Source organism: Ursus maritimus, unplaced genomic scaffold (genome assembly GCF_017311325.1).
Source record: "Ursus maritimus isolate PB19 unplaced genomic scaffold, ASM1731132v1 scaffold_16, whole genome shotgun sequence".
Taxonomy (NCBI): Eukaryota; Metazoa; Chordata; class Mammalia; order Carnivora; family Ursidae; genus Ursus; species Ursus maritimus.
Window position 1 is genome coordinate 51,755,301 of NW_024424008.1, and position 20,606 is coordinate 51,775,906.

Below are 20,606 nucleotides of genomic sequence, written 5' to 3' on the forward strand. Positions count from 1 at the left end.
ACTTAAACGTTAGCCAGAACCTGGGGTGGGGGGAGGATATCAAATATGCGAGCAACTCTCCGAAGGCATGATGTTTCTGCTAAAGGATTTGACCCCAGTAATCTAATTTGCTTTAAATTGGAAATGAACCCTCATTCCCTTATTATAAGGCTCCATGTCGTTGGCTCATAAAGATTACAATTTCTTTTCTTCCAGTTGTAATAAATCCAATTCAAGCACCCTCTTGACTTGAAATTCGTCACAACAACACACAGAGGGCAGCGCTCCCCTGATGTGCCTCTGGGGGAGGGCGAGCTTGTCTCTTTTGCCCAGGAGGGATGATGATGCAGGGCCATAAAGTGAGTCTCTCTCCCTTCCCCTTCCTCTCCCCCACCCTCCAAACCTCAATATAATCTGTGAAAAGAATACTGTGTCTAAATTATAGCTGATTCCTCATTATCCGGCAGTAAAAAGGTTAGGCGAGCCAGAAAGCCAGACTGACTGCAGCTTCGCATTTTATCTTTCCGCCTGGGAACAGTTCCGTTTCTCAAATCCATTTGAAAACACTTCAGCTCATTCCATCCAATCTAGGGATTTTAACCTTTTTCTTCCTTTCTTTTCCTTTTTTTCCCCCCCAAACTGGCAGCTTAGAATTATAACTGACCAACCCATAGCCTGCATATCTGTCTGTCTGTCTATCGATCAGTCATGGGTCTAGTGTCTTACAACAGAACTTGACTTTTGGATAACATTTGGTATTGATTCTGAGCTAAATTGGATGGATCTTTGAAGGACTTGGTTGTACTGTTGAGGGTTTTTTGAGTGATAAATCATCATAGTAATTACAGCACTTGGTATGAACTTAGTCATCAGAAGGCTCTGGCATCCGAAGATATCATTTTGCCAACCAGTAACTATCCTGATGTAGATGGGAAATCTGAACTCCTAACTACCATAATTTGTTACATTAATTAATAAGAACTGAAGGAAGCCAGTCGTTGTGATAGGGCCTGAACGTGGGCAGCAAGGCACCAAGAGGCTGGAGCTCTAGAAAAAATAGTAGCTCTCACCCAGACAACACGGTTAAGTCCACTGGCATCACCATTATTAACAAAGAAGACACATTTCAATGACAGGCTTCTCTGTCATAAACCTTATTACCCGACATCGAAATATCTAGGTAGTCGACGGATGTGTGCCAGGATCCTAGAAACAGAGATCACGACCGAAACAATATCAAATACTAACTAAAATATAAAATAGTAACTAAAACACCAAAGAATGTATCAGAAAACGTACACTGTGCTGTCTCCCTGGGGCAAAAGGAAGGAAGGGGAAGAACCAGATCTGATGTCGTGGGAGGACTGGGGGAAGGGAAGAGAAGAGATTTAACCCGCTGAGCGGTTCTCCACATTGGCTGTGTACCAGCAACCTCGAAGGAGCTTCGAAAACATTTTCCTTCCCAGAGACTCCAAGTGAGGAGATCAGCGGTGGGGTCCAGGGGCAGCTCCTTCCACCAGCGGTTGTGTGCATATCCAGGATCGAGAACCCCCTCACCACACCAGATGTCCCGTGAGGACAACACTGTCTTGCTCTTCGCTGTGTCTCTAGCGGCCAGCCTCGTGCCTGGCTCGTGGTAGATGCACATATGTGTATCTTAATGGCGAGCAAATGATAGCCTGGCAAACGGAATGAATGAACAGGCACTTAAAGCGTCCACCAGCTGCGGGGTCTGTCCTAGGAGTCCTATCTATAGTACCCCCAATGGCTCAGACTGCTCCCGGGGAGGGAATCGTGATTTCTATTTAAAATGTGGGGTACCTCACAGCCCACGGAATGGGAGAATATATTTGCAAATGACACTACAGATAAAGGACTGGTATCCAAGATCTACAAAGAACTTCTCAAACTCAATACACGAGAAACAAATAAACAAATCAAAAAATGGGCAGAAGATATGAACAGACACTTTTCCAATGAAGACATACAAATGGCTAACAGACACATGAAAAAATGTTCAAAATCATTAGCCATCAAGGAAATTCAAATCAAAACCACACTGAGATACCACCTTACGCCAGTTAGAATGGCAAAAATAGACAAGGCAAGAAACAACAATTGTTGGAGAGGATGTGGAGAAAGGGGATCCCTCCTACATTGTTGGTGGGAATGCAAGTTGGTACAGCCACTCTGGAAAACCGTGTGGAGGTCCCTTAAAAAGTTAAAAATTGAGCTACCCTATGATCCAGCCATTGCACTACTGGGTGTTTACCCCAAAGATACAGACGTAGTGAAGAGAAGGGCCATATGCACCCCAATGTTCATAGCAGCAATGTCCACAATAGCTAAATCGTGGAAGGAGCCGAGATGCCCTGCAACAGATGACTGGATTAAGAAGTTGTGGTCCATATATACAATGGAATATTACTCAGCAATCAGAAAGAATGAGTTCTCAACATTTGCTACAACATGGACGGCACTGGAGGAGATAATGCTTAGTGAAATAAGTCAAGCAGAGAAAGACAACTATCATATGATTTCTCTCATCTATGGAACATAAGAACTAGAATGATCAGTAGGGGAAGAAAGGGATAAAGAAAGGGGGGGTAATCAGAAGGGGGAATGAAACATGAGAGACTATGGACTATGAGAAACAAACTGAGGGCTACAGAGGGGAGGGGGGTGGGGGAATGGGATAGACCGGTGATGGGTAGTGGGGAGGGCACATATTGCATGGTGCACTGGGTGTTGTACACAACTAGTGAATCATCGAGCCTTACATCGAAAACCGGGGATGTACTGTATGGTGACTAACATAATATAATAAAAAATCATTATTAATAAAAAAAAATAAAATAAAAATAAAATAAAATAAAATAAAATGTGGGGTACCTCAGACTCAGGAAAGCTAAGTGATTTGTCCAAGTTCCTATCCCAGACTGGAGGAAGGAGCCTAACCTGTAGTTAGGTAGGAAAAGGAGGGCGGAGGGCAGAGAGAGAGTCTGGAACTGCGACCATTCCAGAATTTTTACAAAGAAGAAATGTAGGGATGGCAATATCTGGTTGAGTGGGGTTTGAAGACTCGTCCTGAAATTCTGTTTGCCATTCAGCACACCGATGTTCCCTACATGTTTACCTGGGGAACTTGGTGGGGCATGGGGGATGGAGATTCTGGAGGCTTCCACTCCACCCCTCCTATCTCACTGCCAGCGAGCCACTGCGGGAGAGAGTTTGACAGTTCCCAGTACACCCTTCTCTTTAGTGTCACAGAGACACAGAAGATATCCCAGGGCTCTCTTAACGTCCCTCATTTCTGTCTGCCAGCTAAGGCCTGAAATTTATGTTAATGAAGGAAAGTTTTGATTCCCATAATTAAATATGAAAGACCTGACGTATAAATGTGATTGTGTATTACAACTTATTCACACTAAAGTCAACCTACCAATATGATGAAATGATGGATAGCAGGCCCTTCTCTATTTTGAGAAGGAAAAGGAGGAGAGAGAATACCTGACATTTGCCACTGAGGTGGGATAAAGGAATCTTCGTCTTTACAGATTTGCCTAGGAAGAGCCCTATTTACATGCGACTGGGTAGGGACACAGAAGCTGTGCTCAGAGGTATTTTTGTCATGGGCAGCTGTGAATACATGCAGCTTTTCTTCAAATGATTTATGAAGGGTTTTTTGTTTGCTTTTAAAATGTGGAATAAAAGGACTCCATTCCCCGAGGCTTCATTAACCGAGGTACTGCCGTCCCCAGAGCTGCCTGCAGACTCTGCAATGGGCTGAAATCACCGCAACCAGAATCCGCACCGGCAAATCAAGAGGCTCAGCTCTGCCCCCAGCAGGTTGGGGTCCCTGAGCAACTCCCTTCTTTTAGAGCCTGGGCTGTAGGACCGTGGCACCTGTGTTCGTGGACTATTTGTCAAGTGTCAGACAGTGCATGAAATGCTTTCCCTGCATTATCTCACTTAATCCTCACAATGACACCGCGGAGTCCACACTCGTATTCTTCGATTGTAGAAATGAGTCTTAGCTCACTGCGGGTCGCCCAAGGTAGCGCAGCCCACCGTTGGAAAATGGGGTATTTGAACTAAGGCCTGTCCGACCCTGGAGTCCACTGTCTTAGACGCACTGTGTTATGCTGCCTCATGCGGAAGTCACGAGGATAAGAAGAAATGATCTGAACGAGCGTGCTTTGACAGTTGCCAAGCGTGTTTATGTGTATCGTGAGGTTATTTATGTATATATCCATGTAACACCGTCCCGGCTATCCAAACTGACTATGATAGGTATATTAGGGGCGCCTGGGTGGCTCAGTCGGTGAAGCGTCTGCTTCGGCTCAGGTCATGGTCCCAGGGTCCTGGGATCGAGTCCTGTGTCAGGCTCCCCACTCAGCGGGGAGCCTGCTTCTCCCTCTGCCTGTAACTCTCCCTGCTTCTGCTCTCTCTCCTGCTCTCTCTCTCTCTGGCAAATCAATAAATAAAGTCTTTATTTATTAGTCTTTATTAAATAAAATAAAATAGGTATATTAATCCATTTCTTGACCCCAGTGGTTTTCAAAATGTGGCACCCAGTTCAGCATCAGCAGCACCTGGGAACTTGCTGGAAATGTAGATTCTAGAGCCCCACCTCGGGCTCCTGAATCGGAACCTCCAGGGTGGGGTCCAGGCATCAGTGTTTTAACAAGGCCTTCCGTTGATTCTGATGCCTGTTTCAAACTGAGAGCCATTGAGTGCTGTTCAGCAAACATCCGGGACGTACACTGTCAGGCAACGACTGTAAAGGCCTGAGACTACACTCCCCTCGTTCACCGCGCTCTTCGCTGTTCTATGGAGAGCCCTATAGCTAGCCTTCTTGCATTTATTTTGTATTCTGGTTTTAATGACTAAGAAAACATTGTGAATTGGGGAAAGAGAGAAGGGGTATTATACTGAGGGGTAAAGTAAAACCTTCATGGAGGGTAGAGGTATGTTAAGAGAAACAGTACAGAAAACAAAGAATTACAGGTGGGTAGATTTTTTTTTTTTATAGATATATCATGGAGGCCATGATAAGCATCACTGTGTCCTGGGATAATTGACCAACGCTTCTAGAAAGAGTAGCAGAAAGACGTTGGTCGCCAATGTTCATAGCAGCAATGTCCACAATGGCTAAATTGTGGAAGGAGCCGAGATGCCCTTCAACAGATGACTGGATTAAGAAGTTGTGGTCCATATATACAATGGAATATTACTCAGCAATCAGAAAGAATGAGTTCTCAACATTTGCTACAACATGGACGGCACTGGAGGAGATAATGCTAAGTGAAATAAGTCAAGCAGAGAAAGACAACTATCATATGATTTCTCTCATCTATGGAACATAAGAACTAGAATGATCAGTAGGGGAAGAAAGGGATAAAGAAAGGGAGGGTAATCAGAAGGGGGAATGAAGCATGAGAGACTATGGACTATGGGAAACAAACTGAGGGCTACAGAGGGGAGGGGGGTGGGGGAATGGGATAGACCAGTGATGGGTAGTAAGGAGGGCACGTATTGCATGGTGCACTGGGTGTTATACGCAACTAATGAATCATCGAGCCTTACATCGGAAACCGGGGATGTACTGTATGGTGACTAACATAATATAATAAAAAATCATTAAAAAAAAAAAAAAAGGAAAGACATTGGTCGAAGTTCGTGTCATGACCTCAGGGATTTGGAGATAACCAAAGAGCTGTTGCAGAGAAACTTCTCCATAGCAATGGTGCTAACATGTATGTGTGTGCACACGTGTGTGTATATCCACATTATTTGCCGTATATTTGGCAATACAACATGGACTTCAGGATTAGACAAACTTAGGTCCAAGTTCCTAACTGCTTTCTAAATGATTCCGCCACTTACTAATGGTTGCCTTGGGTAAACTACTTAATATTTCCAACCCACAATTTTCTTATCTGTGGATAAGGAAATCCGGATAAGAATAGCATCTCCCTATGACAGAGAGCATCAGAGTCCATACAGCACTTAGCATAAACCCTGGTGCGTATCTGCTCAGTGTTCAATAAATTTGAATTATTATCATTTTTAATGGACATAGTAGCAATAATAATATTGCTTCCCTAAACTAGGACGGTTCTTAGAAAAGATGAGATTTTAGTTGTGTCCCCACGGAGAGAAAAGTGGTACCTAATAAAATCCCGTAACAGACCCCAGAAGTTTCTACCTGAGCTTGTTGATGGTTGATTATTGTCTTCTTTGTGAGAGGACACGCTTCTAAATTATTTCTTTTTCTCCTCATCTGTGGATTGCTAGGCACGGTCCCTCCTTCCCAGTCCTTCTCCTAGGCTTCACTTTTATTTTAATAATATTTTTTATTATGTTATGTTAGTCACCATACAGTACATCCCTGGTTTCTGACGTAAAGTTCCATGATTCATTACTTGCGTATAACACCCAGTGCTCCATGCAATACGTGCCCTCCTTACTACCCATCACCAGCCTATCCCATTCCCCCACCCGTCTGAAGCCCTCAGTTTGTTTCTCAGACTCCATAGTCTCTCATGGTTCATTCCCCCTTCTGATTACCCCCCTCTTTCTTCTTCCCTTTCTTCTCCTACCGATCTTCCTACTTCTTATGTTCCATAAATGAGTGAAACCATATGATAATTGTCTTTCTCTGCTTGACTTATTTCGCTTAGCATTATCTCCTCCAGTTCCCAGGCTTCACTTGACCTGCTCATGTCTCCATCTTTCTCCTTTTCAGAAGGTTCCTCGTTGCATTGGATTATGTTTTGCCTCTCTTCTCTGATCTCCGGCTTTGGTTGTTTCCCATCACTGGTCAGTAGGCTTGAACCACCTCCTGGTTTTGGTGTTTTGTCGGCTTTGTTGCAATGTGGGGGCTGCTCTCCTTGGTGTCTAGATGTGTCTGCTTCAGCAGGAAGCTATCCTCTGAAAGGCGTGGGGTTCTTTTTTTCCTGGTACGGAAAGCGAGGTGGATTCCACTCACTGCCCTTTGCTGCTTGTTCTTTGCCTGCTCTGTGCCATTTGTCTGGCTCACTTCTTTGGCACGCAGCTAAGTCATAGCACAGACCCTAGCATGTGGCATTGTACACTGTAAGTGCTTAATGAATGTTTGTGGCTTGAATAGACCATGTAGAAGTTTGCATTTTAATAGAAAGGCAAGAAGACAGAAGTCAGCCCCTGAAACTGCAAAAGGATTTGGAAAGAGACAGAGAGCTTTTCTCACTATTTTTTCCAACGTCACAGAAGATGGCCCAAAGCAGGGAGTATCATGGGAGAGGACAATGCTGGGGTCAGAAACCCTCGTCTAGGACTGATCCTGCTTCAGGCCTCACGACCAGCATAGCGGCTGGGGCTTGTGATCTGACAGCTCCCCAGGCCCAGTCCCCCAGGGAGGAAGCGTTGCCATAGGGCACACCTCCCAGGCTGGGGAGGGAAGGCAGCCACTCTTCAATCTTCTGCCAGTGGTGTCTGGGCAGCTGGCATCCCCTCCCACCAGGCTGTGTATTTACCCAACTTCAAAGGCCAGGGCAGCCATCAAAGGAAGGAAGAGGAAACAGAGACAAAATTCACTCCCCCTCTCCCCACATCAGTCCCTCTTCCCTATTAGAAAGCCTCTTTTGCCAAAATGTTAACTACCGGCACACACCGTCACCATTAGATATGTGTGTTTGCAACAGTAGCCAGGGGCGGCTTTTCAGTTTGGGGCCGAGATATGCCTCCCCCAGCCAGGTGGGGGCTAAGCCCGATGGGCCTGTTCCAGAGGGTGACTCTCAGACCCAAATCGCTGTCAGCCTCCACAGCAAGAAGGCCACCTGTGTTGTGTTCTGTTTTAAACTAAGTCAGGATGTGAATGTGTGCTTTGGATTAAAATGGAACCTGTGAGGGGCTCCTGGGTGGCTCAGTGGGTTAAGCATCTGCCTTCAGCTCAGGTCATGATCCCAGGGCCCTGGGATCTGAGCCCCGCATCGGGCTCCCTGCTCAGCGGGGAGGCTGCTTCTCTCTCCCTCCCCCTGCCCCTAACCCCACTCGTGTTCTCTCTCTTTTTCTCAAATAACTAAAATCTTAAAAAAATAAAATAAAGCGGAACCTGTGAAACAGACAAAAGGAAAGAAATCTACATGGGTGCGCCTTGAAGCTCGTTACATTTCCTATCAGGCTGGGTTAGCCTAGCCCGACACAGGAACGACTGGCAATCAAGGGACCAGAAAAGCCCTGAGAAAATATGGCATCGTGGAAAGTGTACGAGCTTCCGTCAGATAGCTCTGTGAGCGTTACTCAACCTTTCTGAGCTGCAATTTTCTCATCCATATAATCATAATGATACTCAGTCTTCCCAGGAATTAAATGAGATGTCTTACGTAGAGGAACTGGCCCACGGTAGCATTCAATAAACATTAGTGTCTGTGTTAGTTTCTCGAAGCTGCTGTATCAAATCACCACCAACTTGGCAGCTTCGAATAAGAGATGTATTCTCTCTCAGTACTGGAGGCCAGAAGTCCAAAATCAGGATCGCTGGGCCAGATCAAGGTGTTGGCAAGGCTGCAGAGCCTTGCAGAAGCTCCAGGGAGAATCCGCTTTCTGCCTCTTCCAGCTTCTCGTGTTGCTGCTGCTGTCCTTGGTTGACGATAGCATGGCTCCCTTCTTCAAGGCTGGCATCTTTAAACCTCCCTCGGCTCCATCTTCACATCACTTCCTCTGTGTGTGTGTCAAATCCTCCTCCAGATCGGTCTTGTGAAGTAACTGTGATGGCATTTAAGGCCCACTTGCATAATCTCCCATCTCAAGACCCTTACCTTAATCACATCTGCCAAGACTTCTTTTCCATACGAGGTGAAGGAACTTTCACAAGTTCTGGGGGATCAGGACCTGGATACCTGGGAGGGGCATTAACCTGCCTACCACAATGTCCTCTGGGCTCTTGAATGGCAGCAAAGAAGTGAGAAAAGAGCAGGAAGGGACAGGGGACCTTTTCATACGAACTCAAATTATATGCAAATTCAGCCTCCGGTTCTGATGTTTTTTCCCCCTCAGTTTGGCGAGTCAGAGGAACGGCACCATTATCAGCAGGTGTACCATAGAGATGTGTAAGTGTAGCAATGCTTTCTGAAATTGGGTTGTGTTTACAGTCAATTACATTATATAAAATCTTTTAGTTTTACTCACATAAGGGGGACATAAAACGGGTTCTCGAAGTAACTCCATCTGCACGATAAGGGATGATGTAACAGATTTTAATGTATTTGCCTGCCTTTTCCCCCTGTCCATATAAGATGCTTCCCATATACTGCGTTGAGCTATTAGTTAACTTTTCACAGATGCTGCCTTTTTAAACTCAATTATAAATTCTTTGAGACAAGAGATCATGTCTTGTACAGCTTTGTATCTTTCTTAGTGCCGAATGTAGTATATTGGTCAATAAATATTTGCTTGACTGATTAATTTTTAAAATACCCAGGAAAGCAATTGTAAAAGAGGAGGAAGTCAGGTCCATTCAACATTTGAGCTTCATGGAGAGAGATAGTAGGAAAAATTATCTTAAACCTTAAGGGAAATATTGATGCTTCTCTCTTATTCCATGTTTCTCAGCTCCGATTAAACGTGTATACCTTTATCAAAATGCATTTTTTTACAGAAGTATAATTGACATACCATATTCTATTAGTTTCGGGTGTACATCATAGTGGTTCGATATTTTTATACATTACAAAATGATCCTCATGATAAGTCTAGTTACCATCTGCCAGCATACAAAGTTATTATCATTTTATTGACTATTCCCTGTGCTTAGATTGCCTCCCCATGATTGATTTATTTTATAACTGGAAGTTTGTATCACTTAATCCCCTTTACCCATTTCACCCGCCCACTCCCATCCTTCCTCCTTCTGGTAATCAACAGTGTATTTCCTGTATCTGAGTCCGTTCTATTTTGTTTTTTGTGTTCCTTTCTGTTTTTTAGATTCCACACAAAAGTGAAATCCTACGGTATTTGTCTTTCTCTGTCTCACTTATTTAACTTAGCATAATACCCTCTCTGTGCACCCACGTTGTCTCACATGGCATTATTTCATTCTTTTTTATGACTGAGTAATATTTCAGCATATATATAGATATCTATATATATCACATCTTCTTTATCCATTCACATATCAATGGATACTTACGTTGCTTCCATATCTTGACTATTGCAAATAATGCTGCAATGAAGGGGTGCATGTATCTCTTTGAATTGGTGTTTTCATTTTCTTTGGATAAATTCCCAGAAGTGCAATTCCTGGGTGATATGGTAGCTCTGGTTTTACCTTTTTGAAGAACGTCCATCCTGTTGTCCAGAGTGGCTGCACCAATTGACATTCCCACCCACAGACTTCGAGCGCTCCCTTTTCTCCACATCCTTACCAACACTTGTTATTTTTTGTCTTTTCGATGATAGCCACTGTGACAGGTGTGAGGTGGTATCTCATCGTAGTTTCGATTTGCATTTCCCTGATGATGAGTGATGTTGAGCATCTTTTCATGTGTCTGTTGGCCATCTGGATGTCTTCTCTGGAAAAATGTCTACCCAAGTCTTTTGCCTATTTTTTTAATCGGGTTGGTTGGGTTTGTTTGTTTGTTTGTTTGTTAAGTTATATAAGTTCTTTATATATTTTGTATATCCACCCCTTATTGGTGTATGATTTGCAGATATCTTCTCCCATTCCGTAGGTTGCCTTTTCGTTTTACTGATGGTTTCCAAAATGCATTGTGAATGTACCAAAGACAAATAGTAATAAAGCATTTGAATGCAGATTTTATCCATATTATTCCTTTTACCGGTGAAGTAGTTTGACAGTCTGGATCCCCTCCTCAAAAAATTTAAATAATGTCCCCTTAACCTTTTTTAGGATCAAAATAAGTCTAGTTCAAATTTTTTCTGCCACGAGAGCCTTTGTATGATATGCTTATCAGCGGAGGAAAAAAAGGAGAGCTTTTAAAAAGAGAAGACGTTTTGCATGGAAGGCAAACCAGCACGCCTCCTGGCACATAGTTAGCGCCTCCTGTTTCCCCTCTGGCCTTTTCACCTTGGTGAACACCCTTCATAGTCAACAGAATGGGCAACTCACCTTCAGAAAAATTATCATTCCTTCCAGAGCAGAAGGTTCAACTAAAACACAGTGTCCCTAAATGACGTATTTTATGGGAATGTTAGAGCCCTAAAAAAAAAAAAAAAAAAAAAAAAATCTGTGAATTACCTCAAATAGAAAGACTATTTGGTAGTGAGTTGGGAGCTGCGGTGATAGTCTTCGTCATGTGGCTTCTAGGTGGCTGTCCCCGAGTCCTTTCAGGGATACTGAGCTTTGGGGCTTTGCAGAAATGTCAGGGAACAAGAGTGCTAAGCTATCCTTAAGGTTGAGTCTTTCCAGGGAGAAGGTGAGTTTTCTTTTTCTTTTTCGTGTTTATTTGCAATGCCTTTCAGAGCAGAGGAGCAATCTTTTGAAAATAATGAGAATATGGAATTGGACATTGTAACCTGATTCAGCAAACCAGTTCCATTTGGGTGATTTTTTAGCCTGCCTCCGAGAAACAGAAATGGGTAGGTTGGAGTCTCCCCAGGCCCCAGATAATTGAGTTGAGCTACTGTTGTGTGCTCGATGTTCGTGCATTAGCTACGGCCCTCTTGCCCTCTGCAAAACAGATCTCTTTTCTCAATTATTCAAAATAAATAAATCAATGATATAGTTAAAAAACAAGAAGCAGGAAGCACTAGAAATCACCTCCCCTCTGTTTCCATATGGGAAGCACAGTCTAAACTTCAGTGATTTTAAAGACAGTTTTAGTGAGGGTAGAGAGCCCATTTGTATGGCTCGGCAAATTAATTTTGAACATTCGAAGATAAAAAGGCTGAGTTCCTAGGAACCGGCTTTAAAAGTCACAATCCATAGCAATCCGAGATATTCACTGACTAGGAGCTCTTCTGTTTGCTCCAAATACCCCTGTATCATTGGTTTTGAGAGAATATGGTTCTCTGTAAAGTGCTGCCAATTGGGAAAAGAATCAGATAATGAAGAAGTGATAGTACCATGATGACACGCCTTTTGGTCCTCGATAGGAGTCCTTCTAAATCAGAAGACTGTTTTATTAGTGCATTTGATGAAGGAGGGGGGAAAAGAAAGAGGAAGGCTTTTTATTTTTTCTTTTTCATCTTCCTAACAAAACACAGATCAAGTAAAAGCCCCTGGAAGAGCCACAGTACAAACCCAGAGGGTGAAAGAGATGATTTTGTAAATTGTAAATCAGAAATTCTATTTGCGTAGATGGTGAACACATGTAATGTAGCAGCATAACGTGGTTACCCTGAATGCAAGTGCGATGGATGCCTTGTAAGTTCGAGAAAAGGGAACAGAGTAATGTCAATACCAAGTATGATGTTTCCAGGTCCTCTGGAATGTTAGCATCCTTGAGAGATCCTTCAGGAGCAGAACGTGGACCCATTGGCATTGCCTGGAGACAGAGGGCCGGACAAATGCCTGCGGACCTTCCCTCCTCTGGGCTTCCTTCGTGCCCAAACAAGAACGGGATCAGGTGAAGTGAGTTGGGGGCATCTGATATTCAGATGATCTTGTCATACACAGTACCTCTTTAGGAGACTAATATGCCAGAGGCCTTACCGACTTGGAACTGGTAACCTTTCCTAAATTCAAATTGACTTCGTGAGATTTTCTCCTCCTCTGCATTAGCAAGGAAAATGTACTCCTCAGGTCGGCTCTATGAACTGAGGAGCCAGGTAATTGACTTTGGTGGGAGGACATGAGTGGACGGCACAGCAGAATAAGATCCATCCACAGTCCCATGGAGTAGCTCTCCAAGAAAAGTAGTAGGCTCTAGGGTCCTGACCTTCAGTTTCTCGCCCTCATCCTATTGTGGTAAGCTGCGGCTGTATACTTTCCCCACTGACAATGCTATTTCTGGGCCAAAACTGACACAGACAAGAGGAACACTTTAGATGAAAGATAAATAACAATTATTAGAAATCATAAGGGCTTTTTTTTAATAATTGAAGTCATGAACTATACTAATTGCCTCTGAAACGATACACTATTTACTGCATTTTATGAACTGCAATGTAGGAGGGTATGTCCGCTCTGTGTATTGGCATCTTGTGGATATATTGAGATTTTGCATAAATGTGTTATTCATCACAGACCAAGCCACATCAATAAAATATATAGAGAGATATTAGTACTGTAACGAAAGTCTTAGAGAAATGGCTTAGCAAGTGACAATGCTGTCAACGAGCACGAAAGACTGAAATTAAGCCTTGCTTTGCTTCAAAACACGATCTTTAAACAAACTGAACTTCGGTCGTTCACAGTCTGGGGACAGGTAGAGGAAGATATTCAAAGCACTACGTGGGGTTCCCGCTAGCTGAGAGACGGATATCCTTGGAGAGCTGAAACCACATTTAAAAGATGGGGGGGGGGAAATCTACGTAAATCTGCAAAAGAGTAAGTTGAGTATTCCTCTTCTGGAACCCTTTTGACAAACCCCTACATTTTCAAAGAGTTACATGGGATTCAGGCAGGCGTCGACTTTAATGGGAGTTGCGTTGCTGAATGACATGCGGTGCTTTGGAAATTTAGGGTTTGGTGTTTGCTGTTAAGTCAGAGGATGGGTTGATTTAAGTAGAGAGTTCGAAGAATGAATACACCTGAGCCATTTGGTGCAAAAATACAAGACCTCTAAGCAGCCCACTAGTCAGGCCGGATAACCAAAACAGGGAAAGAAACGAAAGAATACCCGATTCAAAACCCAGAAGAGGAATTTGTGGGTCACTTAAAACCCTATGGACAAGCATGAAACCTTGGTCAGGACCATCGTAAGACCCCAAGGCTGGGCTTTGCAGACCGTTCTCCTAAAAATGTACTCTGTTTGGGACTGCAAGATAGCTTTTTCAAGACAATTTCTATTCAGAGCTTGTCCTGTTTACAACCCATATTACAAAAAGTTATATTACTATTGTCATCTTTTAGCAACACAAGTGATATGATCTCATATTCATAATATGGCTATTTTATATTTGCAGCCTTATGAAAATCTATAGATATCAATATCTGTTTTTAATGGATCTTGCTGCAATCCCACTGCCTGGGAGGTTGTGCTATACTGCTATGGAATTATCACAAAGCTAGATCTGACAATTATGATATCATATCAGGAAAATATGACTTCTGAAGTGTGGGAAAAACTTTTGCAGCATCATGACCAACCATATTCTAGTTCAAAAATAAAAACTTAAGTCTGTATGTGATAATTAGTTGAGTTGCCTCAGTTGCAACAATCCCTCTATCCAACCCAAGGCTGTCTGTCAGTGTCAATGAAATTGAATGTCAAATTGAAAAACTCTAAAGCTGTTTCTTCCATATTAGAAAATCACCAGCAAATCATATCTTCCTGCCCTACCGGCAAGATAAGCAAAATTAGCACATGTCTTTTTCCTTGTTTTGTCAAACTTGAATCAAACTGTTTATGCTCAGCGAGAGGCCAGGCACATACCGGTCGTCAGCATTTTATCTCCAATGGCAACTCTTCATCGCTTTTATGAAATGTATTTCTTTGACCTCTTTGTAGCAAGTGACATGGTGAATCACTACCCCTTCCTTGTTGAGCTCTGTTGCTCCTTTTCAAGCTCCACCAATTTCCTAAGTAATTCGTGCTCATCAGAGTCGTCCTCCTAGTTTATTTTTATTTTATCTTTGTATCTCTTCCTCCACACCCATTTTCAGAAATACTACTAGTTCTTAAATGTTTGGGGTCTTCTCCAAAATAACTAGGCTGCTTCTCAGTGTTTCTTATCCTGTGTTCAAGAAGCTACTTTCTCAGATCTAGGGTTTAGGCTAGGTTTAGGGTTAGGGGTCAGGGGTTAGGGGAAGTGCCTGGTATTTTTCCAGGCTCATTTTTAAAAAGTCCTTCCATATATTCTCTCTAGGTGTCCACCTCCCTTCCTCTTCCCCCCAGGTCCTTGGCTTCAACTTCCACCTCCATGCTCTTAACCCCCTGGTTGAATACTTCATAGGCACCACAAAACCAACTTGTTCCAAAGTGAAGTCATCATCTTCTTCCATTACCCATCCCCAAAACAACAGTAAACAATCAGATGGACCTGTTCCGTACCCGAAACCTGTCTGGGGTGAACGGTACCAGCATCTGCTCAAATGCCAGAAGTGCAAATCTAGGATTTATTTTAAGATTTTTTTCTACCATGATACCACTAGAATAATCTTTCTAGTATGTCAACCTGACTGTGAGTTTTTACTAGTTGAGTTGTTCCCATTACCTATAATTAACAATTAAAACTTCTTAGCATGTCAATCAAGGCATTCCCTGGTCCCTGTAGATTTTTTTCCCAGCTTCTTCTCTTCCCACTTGATATTTGGTAGCCTGTGATACAGCCATTCTGTTTTCATTTCCCAAATACCCACCATGCTCTCCTAAGTTTCTGGGCCTTGCAAGTGACTTTTCCCTAATCATACCTTCCCTCACCCTTAATAGCTTCCCTGTCTGTGCTGCAAAGTCTTGCTCAACTTCCAAGACTCAGTTCATGAACATTCTTCTGTGTGAATTTTTCCCTGATATACAGATAGTCACACCTGCCCCTTGGGGATAGTTAGGTGCCTCCCTTCTCTGTTCACACGGGGCTGTATGCACATATTATAAAAGCATTTATCACGTGTCATAATTGTAGTGTACATCTGTCTTCCCTACTATACTCTGAGTTCCTTGCCAGTAGTTAATTTCTGGGGGTGTTTTATTAGAGAGAGAGAGAAAATGTGTACGAGCAGGGGGAGAGGCAAAGGGGGAGAGAGAGAGAGAGTGAGAATCCCAAGCAGACTCTACACTGAGCATCGAGGCTGGTGCAGGGCTCAATCCCAGGATCCTGAGATCATGACCTGAGCTGAAATCAAGAGTCATATGCTTAATGGGCTGAGACACCTGCTCCCAGTAGGTAGTTCCTCATTCATCTTCGTATTCCCAAGACTTAACAGTGACTGTCCCATTGGGGTGCTCTATACATTTTGGGGGTGAGTAGGTGGCTCAGTTGGGGGAGTGTGGACTCTTGATCTTGGGGTTATAGTTTCAAGCCCCATGTTGGGTGTAGACATTACTTAAAAATAAAAGTAAAATCTTAAAAAAAAAAAAAAGATATGTATTTGGATCAGCCACACATACCCAGATATATTCTTAGATAGCTGATCGCGACAATCTGTGACTTGGTCTCCGAGGCAAATTTCCTTTCCATCTGCATGGGGGCTGCTCCTTGACCCAGTTTCTGTGTAGTTTATATGTCAGTACTTCCCTACTTCCCTTTCCTTTGAACTGGTATTCTAGTCTCGATATGCAAAAGTTTACTGTCAACTCTATGATTCTAGAAGAATAAACCTGTGGGTAAAGTGGTTAATTACTCATTTAGGAGTATGGATTTAGCTGGCTTTATATTTCATAAAGATTCATAGAGTGATGCCCCCAAAGATGAGCTGCTTAGTCTTAATCTAAGTACAGATGAGCTACCTGCTGGATAGACCAGGAGTCTATGCAGTCCAGTATTCTAACATACTGCTAGCTTACTTTAATTCATGGAAGACTTTCTATTAAAAGCTGACATTTATTATAATTTTAATATACCCTTTGACAATGGAAGCTGAGGCTTAGGGATTATTTTAGCCCGCTCCGGCTGCTGTAACGAAATACCAGAGACTGCACGGCTTGAATAACGGACATTTAGTTTCTCACGGTTCTGGAGGCTGGAAGTCTGAGGTCAACGTGTCAGGATTGTTAGGTTCTGGAGAGAGCCCCCCTTCCTGGCGTGCAGGTAGCTGCATTCTTGTTCTGTGCTCACTTGGCCTTTCCTCAGTGCCTGCATGTGGAGAGCTCGCTCTGGTATCGATTCTGAGGACATCAGGATGGTATCCATCTATCCTAAACCTCATCTAGACCTAATTACCTCCCAAAGTCCCCACCTCCAAATATTATCGCATGAAGAGTGAGGGCTTCAACATATCAACTTGGGGGGCCTGTTGGGGGTGCGAAGGACACAAAAAACATTCAGTCCATAAACTGATTAAACCACTTTCCTATGGGTACTCAAAGAATCCAGTAGCAGGGCAAATGCTGACTCCAAACATTGTTTTATTTTCCTTAATAATTTGCCTTTATTGCTTTTTATACATGGATACTCAAATAATTAGCATATTAAAAAGCAGAATGTTATTAGTTCTCATTGATTATCTCCTAATGTAGTTGGCAAAACATGAATCTCTCCTTAATGTTTATTTTTCCTATATGTTTTTCCATATTTCTCAACTGTTTGAGTGAAGGCAAACAATATAGGGTCTCTCTCCCTCTCGCTCTTTAAAGTTTTCCCAGGGGGAAAAAAAAAAAAAGGACGAGGCTCTGGCAATTTTATTCTAACACAAGAAGTCCCCAGATTGTAATTCTGATAAGTATTTCAGTTCTTTCTTGAAAAATTAAATTCACAAAACAATTGATTATCAGTTATAAATGGCAAAAACACCATCTGGCTTTCAAAATTGGTTAAATCCATGTAGCAAGGGGAGAAAATGTTGGAACTTGTAGTTGGCGAGGAGTTCTGGTCCACGAAGCAGAAAATGACGAGCTTTACTATGAGAAAGCCAGAGTAGTCATAACTTGTACTTAGCGGCTGCGGGAATTTGATACGTTCTTCACATGTTCCATATGTTAAATCGCTTGGCGAGATCTTCAGTGTGAAAGAGCTGAGGGGGGAGAGGAGCATGGCTAGTGTATGGGGTAGCAACAGCTTGATCCTAAATTTTCGGCTCTGGGTCTTTCCATGCAGACCAGTGCTAAAGATGTCCCATGACTGGGGAAGTTGGATGTGCGGGTTCCTGAAGCTTATGACACAGGTGGCAGTTTTGGGGTGGAATTTCTAAAGCTATTTGCATTCCTCTGGTGAGGTAAGTCACACAGCATTAGCATTTCCTACAGAAATGTCCCATATTGTTCTTTGCCAATTGGAAATTTGAGTAGGTGTTCATTTGATGTGCCAAGAGAATGAAGGGAGATGAAAACACTCCACATCTTCCAATGTCCCCATACTGTGTTCCTAGTGTGGGAGGCTTGGGGCCTAACTAGATTCCCTTGGAGATTCAGCCTCATAAGGAATGCTTTTCCTTAGGAGTGTAATGCAATCCTGTTATTTAAAAAAATGTTTCTCAGTTGCTGGCATATTTTTGCCTTATGTTAAAAATGTAGCTATCCTATGCTTATTATTCATGCATTGTAATGTGATGTTTATTCATTCACTTAACAAATATTTGTTGAGGCACAGTATAGCATAGTGGCTAATTGCACAAGCCCTGTTCACCTTAGAAACTTTGACCTCGGGGCAATTGCTTAATCTTTCTGGCTATGTTTAAAAAATATAAGATGGGAGATAATAGTATGTGCCATGGGGATTGTTCCAAGTATTAAATGAGATTATGTATGCAAAATCCTTAATAAAAACTCAATAACTATAAGACTAGTAATAATAATAATAATAGCAAATATAAATATTGCACTGAGCTAGGGTGCTAGAGTTCCTGGCATATAGGATCTTACTTTACAGTTTACACATCACTTTCAACATACACATAGCTTCAAATTTTTTATCTTGATTTTTGTGGGACTCTCCGCTCTGCCTTTTGTCTGTCCGGGTAGCTGTACTTCCAGAGGTGATAAGACTAGGTAGGACTTTGCAGACTGGACATTATCCTGGTGACCATGTGGTGATGGTTTCCTGTCTCATGTAGCACTATGTGTCTGCTGGAGCTTTCCTGACTTCTGGAGGACTGCCTGTAGTTCATGCATCAGGGCCTGTAATTACAGAGCAGAATATCTAGGTCTGTGAAGACAGGGCAGTCTTGAAATTAGTTTATGCATAATGGATAATAGGAGGCTGTTTTTAAGTGTAACTCATTTGGTGGGTTGGCAGATCTTGACTTCCTTTTTGATATGTAATATTTATTTATTTATTTATTTATTTATTTATTTATTTATTTATTTATTATTTTAGCTAGATGAGGACAGAGGGCCAGGCGAGTCATTTGGTGCAGCCCCTCTAGGCTACAGCTTAGATTTAGCAATTTACATTCAGTAATCTCTTGGTCATTTAGCCACAGATAATTTGTCATGGTTTGTTTTAGCTGTTGTGATATTGATATTTATTATGCAAATTGTATTTCCTACATCTTATTGTTCTGCATTCTATGAATACTTAAATTATTATAAACCTTTACACTTAATATGGCTCGTCCTTCAATTTGATGCTTGAGCAACAGAGGGTCAGAGCGCATACGATCTTCTAGAGGGGAAGAAAATAAGTAATTAAAAAGCAGACAAACAAGAGAGCCGGCTGCCTGGCTGAAAAGAAAGCAGAGGCAATTTCGGAGAGAGAGAGCGAGTCCGGAGAAGCAAATCGTTTCAGCCGGGAGAGCCTCTCCCAGAGACATGGGAAGCTCAGAGCACCTGTTGGTCCCCAGCCGCCTTAGGAGGCACTGGGGGCGTAGAGAAGGGGGGAATGGGTTTGAGCCCCAAAGGAGGAAGATGGCAGACCCCATCTTCACACCCCCTCCGCCTCCGCCCACCACCACCCCGAAGCCCTGACAGAAAAGATTTTTTGTTGGATGTGTGTAATCGTAAATATATATTATTACACATGTCTAATGTATTAAATACGCATATATATAAAAGGCAGGAAGGAGACCTGCAAGACTTGCAAGACCGGCAAGCTGGGGAGCCGAGCCTACCCTCCCCGGTCTACCTTTCCGGAAAATCTACCGCAAAGATACGGACTCGAAAATCCCAGAGCCCGACTCGGGCTCCTTTCTCCCAACTATGCCCAAGTCTACCGCTAGGTTGTTGAGCGGGCTCTCCCGCTCTGCCGGACGTGCAAAGCACGCATGCACTTCTCCCAGATTGTTTTGTCAATCCGGGGACCTGCATTCTCACTCTCCACTCCCGAACAGCTCCCGTTTCCCAAAGATCTATTCCTTCGGTGCAAGGTGAGTGACGGAAATTTGCAACGTGTGGTTTCCAGGCCAGATGCACTCAGTGTATGGGGCAGGGGAGCCTCCTCCTAGGGAGATTCTCCAGTCGTCGGTCGCCTATAACGATTGCTATATACATTCCTAATATAGGTGTACGGGAAGCGAGACCCGCCCCCTGGAGCCCGAGCCCCCACAAACCAGGTGCCCGTGAGAACACTTTTTCCTTGATCCCGGGGAAGCGAAAACGAATTTTAACATAAACACATTTGCATACGCCCCTCCCCTTGGCCCCGCCCCTAGGTGGCGCGGGCGCGCCGCCGAACGCCAGCGCCAGGGGGCGGGGTGGGGGAGGGGGCGAGTCCTCCGAGAGCCGGGTTGGGCTAGCGGCACTGTGATTGGTCGGTCCGGACTCCGCCCTCAGTGCATGTTATTAGCATCTCATTAGTTGTCCGCTCGGGCTCCGGAGGAAGCCACCGCCGCCAGTCTGAGGCAGGTGCCCGACATGGCGAGTGCTGTGCTGCCGAGCGGATCCCAGTGTGCGGCGGCGGTGGCGGCGGTGGCGGCGGCGGCGGCG

General features: G+C 43.4%; 1 protein-coding gene across 1 annotated transcript in view; it reads left to right on the plus strand.

Annotated features, from left to right (window-relative positions):
- The window catches only part of CADM1 (cell adhesion molecule 1), a 369,237-nt gene that overhangs the window by 30,030 nt on the left and 318,601 nt on the right, over positions 1–20,606 (plus strand). Inside the window, exons 2-3 of the mRNA XM_040630655.1 lie at positions 9,022–9,074; positions 20,012–20,047. Coding sequence (XP_040486589.1) covers positions 9,022–9,074; positions 20,012–20,047 — 89 coding nt within the window. The remainder of the gene's footprint in view (positions 1–9,021; positions 9,075–20,011; positions 20,048–20,606) is intronic.